An 8,823-nucleotide genomic window follows, 5' to 3' on the forward strand; every position below is an offset into this window, starting at 1 on the left:
TGACAGTTCTTTTGTGTTTCTTCCATTTGCGAATAATCACACCAACTGTTGTCACCCTCTCACCAAGCTGCTTGGTGATGGTCTTGTAGCCAATTCCAGCCATGTGTAGGTCTAAAATCTTGTCCCTGACATCCTTGGACAGCTGTTTGGTCTTGGCCATTGTGGAGAGTTTGGAATCTGATTGATTGATTGCTTCTGTAGACAAGTGTCTTTTATCCCTTTAAGAGTGTGCTCCTAATCTCAGCTTGTTACCTGTATAAAAGAGACCTGGTTGACAGAAATCTTTCTGATTGAGAGGGGTTGAATACTTATTTCACTCATTAAAATGCAAATCAATTTATACATTTTTTGACGTGTAGTTCTGGATTTTTTTGTTGTTATTCTGTCTCTCACTGTTCAAATAAACCTACCATTAAAATTATAGACTGATCATTTCTTTGTCCGTGGGCAAACGTACAAAATCAGCAGGGGATCAAATAATGTTTTCCCTCACTGTATATGTCTAATCATCACCAATACACTTTATTACAGCTAAAAAATTGAATTCACTTCTAAAGTTGTTGTTACCCTGGGGCTCTTCAAGACTTGTAAGACCATCTTTCGGTCAGCTCTTTTGCTGAATTTGGTTGGACAACCTGTCCTGTGTAGATTGGCAATAGGTTGGAATTTTCTCCATCTGTAGATGATCTGTTGGACAGTTTTCTTCAAATTGCTTGGACATTGCTTTGTAAGCCCTCCAAGACTCATGGGCTTCAATGATCTTTCTTGTAAGGGCCTCACATTGGTTTTTGATCTTAGAATAATGTCTTCCTAAACCAGACCAAGTTTAAAATCTTTAACCAAGTTACTCTCCACGTGTTATCTGATCATGCTTGTCTGTTTTCTTAGTTATCAAATAAAGTGCAATGAGATTAAGATTAAATAGATTTTTACATTTTTCACTTAAGATTTTCGAAATTTTCTGACATGCTATTGATTTTCTGTTAGCTGTGGCTAAAGTTGGCAATGGCTTTTCAAAGAAACTACACTCCACTTTCTTTTGTTTCATGAACTAAATTCAGGTTGAGTAATCAAATAACATAAAGGTGAATGATACGTTTTATCCCTCTTTAAGCTAGATTAAAGAAACTGTATCTCTGTTTCATTTCTGGTTTCAACTGACAGACTGACGATGTCCCTGAGCGCGTTAGGCTTAAGATCTTTACACAGCCAATCATGAATATTCTGATTGCTATCCGTTCACACCGACAATTGTTCCTGGAAATGGTTACAGTTAGAGTAGCACATTACAGAGATTAATTTCATACCCATACTGATCTGACCTCAAAAACAAGACTTTGATGTTTTCTTGTACTGTGAAAAGTTCCAGTAACTCTGTTATTGCTTATCATGTGGGCAATGTTCTCTGCTCATGCTGAGCTAGAATTGAAAGAGTGAAGACATGTGCTCTGTAATCCTAGGGGATGAGAGTTCAAGTGAAGGTCTTTGTCTGATAGGCTCCGTTTACACAACACAGAAAAACCACACCTTTGGCTGCTCAAGTATAGATCATTAACAGGCAGAGCAACAGTCACAAAAGTCTTTCATCTACACTTGGCCTAAAGGGTCAAGTCCTGTTTTCATTTTCATTGAGATATTATTTGTTTTATTTCATGGAAGATTTAGCTGAGTTAAGCATTCCCAATACCAAAAGATTACAGATGAAATACATTTTCGTCCCATCAACAGCTTCTTTCACCTATATGCCAGCCGGCTGTGTGTCTCATCTCAGACAACTATAGGTTCATCACTTTCTCATCTTTTCTGTGTCTTTCACCCTCTCTGTCTCCTCTACAGAGTCGTATGGCGGAGAGCCTGCGTCTTTTTGACTCCATCTGCAACAACAACTGGTTCACCAACACCTCCCTCATCCTCTTTCTCAATAAGAAGGACCTGTTGGCTGAGAAGATCAAGCGCATTCCGCTGACCGTGTGCTTCGCCGACTACAGAGGTCAGAACACCTATGAGGAGGCGGCAGTCTATGTGCAGCGGCAGTTCGAGGACCTGAACCGCAACAAGGAGACCAAGGAGATCTACTCACACTTCACCTGCGCCACAGACACCAGCAACATCCAGTTTGTGTTTGACGCCGTCACGGACGTGATCATCCAGAACAATCTCAAGTACATCGGGCTGTGCTAGGACTGGGGGTAGGGTGGGGAGGGGAGAACGGGCTGCGCGGCAGCAGAAGACCGGTTCGTTACCAGGCCCGGTATACCCAAGACCCGCCTGTCTGTCTCTTTCAAGAGGGGAAGGAAGGTGAAGACTACAAGGCGGAGTGAGGGCTTTTGGGATTGTTAGGGACCGGCTATAGGTTCAACTGATCTGCTTCAAATATTAAAGTTGAGGGTCAAAGGTCGAGATGGGATTTCCCCAAGGTCAGCATAAATGTGTTTGCACTGAATATATGAGTATGTAGAGACACACACAAACACGCATACCCACACATTCTTATGTTTGCTCACACACAAGAACTTGGGATCAACTGTCAAGCACTTGTTTGACATGGAAACACTGGAAAACGAAGACGGCTACCCCAAACCCTCTGCCTGCCAAACCTGGGATTGAGCAGGAGTTCTTTACTGGCAGTTTCAAAATTAAGTTTGTCTTTTTGGGTTGTTTGATTTGCCTGAGTCAATTAATGCTGCTTTATGAGAAGAATTAAAACAAGTCAAGTTGGTTTACCTGGGTGGTTATAGGGAGATAATTAGTCACACGGGGGTCCTGGGAAGTGCTTTGGAGGACAGGACTTATGTTACAGGGTTTCCGTCCAATGAAGAAAACTGCCACATTCAAAAGCTGAAGATAAGGGTCTTTTTCTACAAACACTGTATCTATTTTTTTTAGGGCTGAATAGCTCTTAAAGATTATCTGTTTGTTATTTCTTTTCTTATTATTATTTTTCTTCTTTTAAATTTTTTTGATTTTTAAAATGAGTGTGTTTGTGAAACCTGACTTTTATAGCAGGTCTCTGACACCAGGAGTGTTACACTCTATAGTCCATAGATTCCAATTCCATTAAAACAGTGCCAATTTTAGTGTAAATAAAAACAGATCCCATCAATAATGTTACCTTTTTGGTTTTTATTGATAGAAACATTTAAACATGCATGATTTTGTTACTTTGGGATATTGATACATTCTTTCTTTTTTTCTGTTCTTTTAGATTTAACTAATATATTTCCCAAAATATATAGAAAAGTCAAACACTGTGTACAATTGTACAGCTGTTGTCTAAGAGGAATTTATTGAAAGATTTCTATAAATTGAGATTATGACAAAGATGATGATAATGATGACAAAGGTGGTGGTGATGATGATGACACCAATGACAAGCTCTTTGCAAACCCAACATGAAAATATAAAGTGGGTCGGGGGAGGATTATAGGAAATAAAAGTTTGAAGGCCGCAAAAAACAATATGAGAAGAAAAAAAAATGAGTTTAATCCTCCTTTCTTTATCTACGTGGAAATTGTTATAAAGTGGGTATGATGTGTAAATATACTGTACGGTTCACTCTTTGTTCAAACAAATAATGAATAAATGGTTGAGTTGGAATACTGCTAGTGAAAGAGAGAGAGGAAGAGAAAGGAAGCCCTATTCTACTTCTCTTTTCCAAACCTCGCCTTTTCAGAGAAAGAGGATGATGTGCAAACAGCTTAACTAAGGACTTTACTTGACAGGATGTTCACTTCAACAAAAAACTACCAATTTAGCAGAACTATAAAAAGAACAGTAATAACAAATAAAAATAATTATGCAAATTCTGGTTGTTTGGAGAATGTTTTGTGTTGGTGGTCATGGGTAGTGTGGGTGTATGAAGTATCTGCTTCTATGTTTCCGATTGTTAAAAGAATAGGTTCTACAAAGGTAATTTCAGAAACTATGGATGAAGCTGTTTTGGGCCAACATGGTGGCCCAAAACCATATAAAGTTTTGGGCCACCATGTTGCACTTCACAGGAGGGACAAATAATTAACACACACAGTGTTGGCAGTTCAGTTAAGTTAGGTTAAACTGATTCATGTGGTGAAAATTGTGTTGCAGCAGTGGTGTGTCAGATGCGGTTATGATGGCCACATTCTATTACAAAGCCCCCTCACCCGTTAAAGTCAAGGCAACCTGCTATGCACTCGTATACTGTGCCTTTGGGAAGTATTCAGACACATTTTGTTGTGTTATAGACTAAATGTATAATTGATTAAATATATTTATTGTTGTCGATCTACACATAATACCCCATAATGACAAAGCATAAACACAGTTTTTTATATTTTTGTTTATATATTGAAAATTGAAAACTGAAATCTCTGATGTACGTAAGTATTTAGACCCTTTGCCATGACACTCCATATTGAGCTCATGTGCTTCCTGTGAACTTTCATCATTCTTGAGATGTCTCTAGAACTTTGGAGTCCAGTTGTAGCAAATTCTACTGATTGGACATGTTTTAGAAATGCTAACACCTCATATAAGGACCAACACTCCCACAAAGTGATTGTCAGAGCCAAGCCAGAAACCAAGCAATAAGATCCAAAGAACTGTCTGTAGACCTCTGAGAGAGTTGTGTCATGGCCTAAATCTGGGAAGGTTATAAAAAAAATTCTGAAGCATTGAAATTTACCCGGAGCACAATGGGCTTTATCACTGCATAAATTGAAGAAGTTTGGAACAAACAAAACTCTTCCTAGAATTGTTCGTCCTTCCAAACTAAGTAATCGGGCAAGGGCCCGATCAAGAAGGGCCTTGATCAAAAAAGTGACCAAGAACCCAAGGGCCACTTCATAGTTTCTGTGCAGAGCTTCATATTTTCTATGCAGAGATGGGAGGACCTGCCAGAAGAACAATCATCTCTGCAGCTCTCCATCAATCAGACTTTTATGTAAGATTGGGTATATAGAACTCCTGAATAAAAGGCATTATATGTTGTCTGAAGAACTCTGACAGAATGAGGAAAAATATTATTTGATCTGATGAGATCTATCAATTAGGTTTGAATTCCAAGCTGTATTACAGACGAAAACAAGGTCCCGCTCATCACCTGGGAAGTACCATGATTACGGAATAGAGGTGGGAACATCCTGATATGGGGATGCTTATTAGCATCAGCGAATGTGAGAAAGGTCAGGATTGACAGAAGGATGAACAGAGCAAAATACATAGAGGTCCTTGAAGAAAACCTGATCCAGAGTGAACAGGTCCTCACACTGGGGTGAAGATTGCTCTTTCAGCATGACAACGAGCTATAGCACACAGCTAAGATTACTCTGGAGGCTTCAGGACACGTTAGTGAATGTCCTTAAGATCGTTGTTCCCTGATGCTCCCCATCAAAATTTGACCGACCTGGAGAAGATCTACAAGGAAGAATGGGAGAAACATCGCAAATCCAGGTGAGCAAAGCTGCTAGAGGCATACCTAAGCAATGACTGCTGCCAAGGACTCTTCCACGCAATGCTGAAAAAAGGGTCTGATCACCTATGTTGAAGACATATTTAAGCTTTTTATTTCCAGTAAGTTGGCACAAATTTATTTTCTTTTTTTTGCTGTGTCAGGTGACGTTTTGTATATACATTTGTGATTTGGAAATTAATGTTATAACACTACAACAAAAAGTGCAAGGGTCTGAATGTTATCTAGAAGTTCTGTTAATGTTATGAAGTAGAGTAGATAAAACATCTTAGATGCCGTTGTTTTCAGCAGCAAACAAAAGAGGGATCGTCTGCATCTTATAGTTTGGTTACTGCTAGACTGAGCATATATAGTGTATTAACAGTAATATAATCATAAGCAGAATACGGCACGTCGTATGCATATGTTATATAAAAAAAATATCATTCAGATATAACAATTAGACAACTTTATGCAAAGGCCAGCAAAAATCTTCTAATGACCCCGCACTGAAATACTGACAATGGCAGCAACCCTTACCTATCTGTTAATGTCAGACTGGATCTGTAGAACTATTTGGCATAGATTCCAGAATAAAACAATAAAATGCATTTTTAAGACTCTCTTGACTGCCTTTTGTCATCAACATGGGATGACTGTTGCTATTTGAATTGAAAGTTAAAATGTTAATTGAGTAAAATAAAAGGTTCTATATGGAACCACTTTTTAATAAGTGCATGCTTTTATTGTGCAATTAATTTCCTCATTCTACTTGCAAGATTTAGTTTCCAACAACAAAGGAACATTACTGACTGGCACTCTGACCTCCAAATACAGATTACCCACTTGCCAGCACAGAGAGTTAAGGGGGAATTAAACATCAGCTATCAATTCCTCTAGCTGTTGTTAGCTTAATCCTCAATAACCTTTTGCGTAGTGATTGAACTCTCAAGGTTCATTGCCTTCCCTGGATACAGAGTGTATCAGAAGAATACATACATTATTGCTTTGTTTAGTTCACATGAAATGATTGACATTACTTCTTTAACAAATGTCAAATTAAAGATAGTTTCTCTTCCAGTTTAATGAATAGCAATGCGTTAAAATGGCTTTCAATTTCATGAATATGAATTAACAATTTATTTCAAAACATTTGTACATGTGACATGATGCAGATGAGGTATCTGGCTGAAGGAGAAGATGCTCCCTCTGACCCTTAGTAGGTGGCCAGTTATCCAGTCAAGATTATGACCAGATAACTGTCCAGTTGTGCCGATTAGATGATTTCCACAGCTTTTCTCATAGATTTTGTTGCAGTAGTATAAATATTAGTACAAATATTACTGGTTCATCGTTAATATATAACCAGGAGGTGGTTTGTTGAATGTTCTGTGGTGGTTAATGCATTCCAAAGATATTTACTCTGAACACAACTCATTCATTCAACTCATGCACTCATTATAAAAAAACAGTCACAACCAAGTCGTTGTGTAGAAGTCACTGACATTTAATAAGAAAACTCCCATAATTAAAATCCTAACACTGAACAAAATGTTGTTGAGGTGTAAGTATAGTTAGTCAATAAACAATCAGGAGGTTGGCATGAATAAAAAGGGCCACAGGTAAGGTAACTTGTGTTTCGGAACAATGGATGACTATCAGAGAGTGAGGTGGAGGAAGGGGAAATATCCCAAGGGAGGTGGACTTGGGAGATGAAGGAAAAGAAGAACAATGAGATTGGTGTAAGTGTACTTGACCATATCTGTACCATATCTGACCATATCTTGTACATGGTATAAAAATGAAGGGATTTGGGCTGAGAGTACAGCCAAATCTGAGCCATTTCAATGCTGGGTCAATTGTCTGGACTTCCAGAACTGGGAATAGATGACTTACTGTAGAGGTGTGTGTTCTGAGTACTATGCTGAGCACCCTGTTTTCTGTACTCAGAATCTTTATGCATTACCACATGAAGGACGGTACTGGATAATTACATGAACTTGAGACTTATTCTATAAAATACTATTTCTTCTTATAGAACTGAGAGACTACAGTGGATGGTGGTAGACAGTGCGTGATTTCTGAGACCCATGAACTAGCCACTCCAATCATGATCTGCCTAGAAACACTTCGTTTTTCCCTCTTGTCTAGGGCTGAATTTCAGGTGTTACAAACTCCCTTACAAAAAGAACAATTAGGCTATTTGTGTATTTTCGGTACACTTAAACATTCATTCTAGACATAATTACAGTCTATAATATCATACAAAGGGCAAAAGTAATAGGGGGAATTCTAGAAAACATGATGGTTATTGACTCAGTAATGTATTTATGATATTATTTTCAACTCCTCTCACCAGTGTACAATGTGTATTTAGTAGTATCATTGTATGTGATGCTTTTGTGGGAGTTTTGAAGGCAAAGTTTCATTTATATGCCAGACAATATGTTTTTGAGTATGTTTCATTTTGTGTAAAACAGGAGTTTCATCAATATGGGCTGAATTTCAAGAAGTGTATAAGTGTATTTATAGCTTAGGGAGAAAAATATAGTATTACACATTCAGAAACTGCGTGTCAGCAGTGGTGAAAAAACACATTTCGGGGTGGGGATTGACGTGGTGAAATCCATAGAATATTATGAATGTAGTTTTCATACTCATCAAACCACTCAGTGACCCCTCATACCCTGTGGGTAGAGGCATTGTCTTCCTGGAAGAGACCCAATAATGAACCCTCTTTCAAAATCACTTAGATCCTTTCCTCTTGCCATGTATCCAAAACCGAGGTCAACTGAGCTTGGTCAACAATTAATTACTTAATGGAATCATGCAGTACACCTGTATGGAAGCATCTGGATTCATTATGAGCCCCCGCTCATTTATTCAGGTTTTTCCTGATTTGTCCCCCATCTGTATTAGGTACCTGATTATCTCACCTCAACCATAACCTAATGACAATGTTGTAACACATGGTTTTAACCTTGTTTAGATAGAAGCATTTGTGTCCGTGTTTCAGTGTCTGTGAGAGAGATATCACCAGACCTGAATGTCTTCAACAAAACTGCTATTTTGTGAGAGTGGCTGTATAATACTAGTCACAGTGACAGTGGGCATTTGTTTGAGTTGAACGTGCAATGAAAGCAGAGGCTGCTAAACCATAGAGTGTAACTGTTATGATGTGTGACAGTGACTTAGTAACACTACAACAACAACAAGATGTTGATGTACTGGAAAGGAAAGATGGCTGGGAGTGTATAATTTAAAGTGGAAATGAACAAACACACTTAAGATCTTCAGTGATTTTAATCATCCATCAATCATTGAAATTGACCTTAAACTGGTCATACTTGGCAAAGGGCGGATGTTCATCGACAGTAGGGATGATCACAATGTTG

General features: G+C 38.4%; 1 protein-coding gene across 4 annotated transcripts in view; it reads left to right on the forward strand.

The window, feature by feature from the left end:
- The window catches only part of gnaz (guanine nucleotide binding protein (G protein), alpha z polypeptide), a 42,489-nt gene extending 38,678 nt beyond the window's left edge, over positions 1 to 3,811 (forward strand). For all 4 annotated transcript variants that reach the window (XM_010877720.5, XM_010877721.5, XM_010877722.4 and 1 more), the window contains exon 3: positions 1,837 to 3,811. In XM_010877720.5, the coding sequence (XP_010876022.1) occupies positions 1,837 to 2,181 (345 nt within the window). In that variant the 3' untranslated portion in view covers positions 2,182 to 3,811. The remainder of the gene's footprint in view (positions 1 to 1,836) is intronic.
- The last annotated feature ends 5,012 nt before the right edge of the window (positions 3,812 to 8,823 follow it).

This window comes from Esox lucius, chromosome 14 (assembly GCF_011004845.1).
Source record: "Esox lucius isolate fEsoLuc1 chromosome 14, fEsoLuc1.pri, whole genome shotgun sequence".
In the NCBI taxonomy this organism is placed as follows: Eukaryota; Metazoa; Chordata; class Actinopteri; order Esociformes; family Esocidae; genus Esox; species Esox lucius.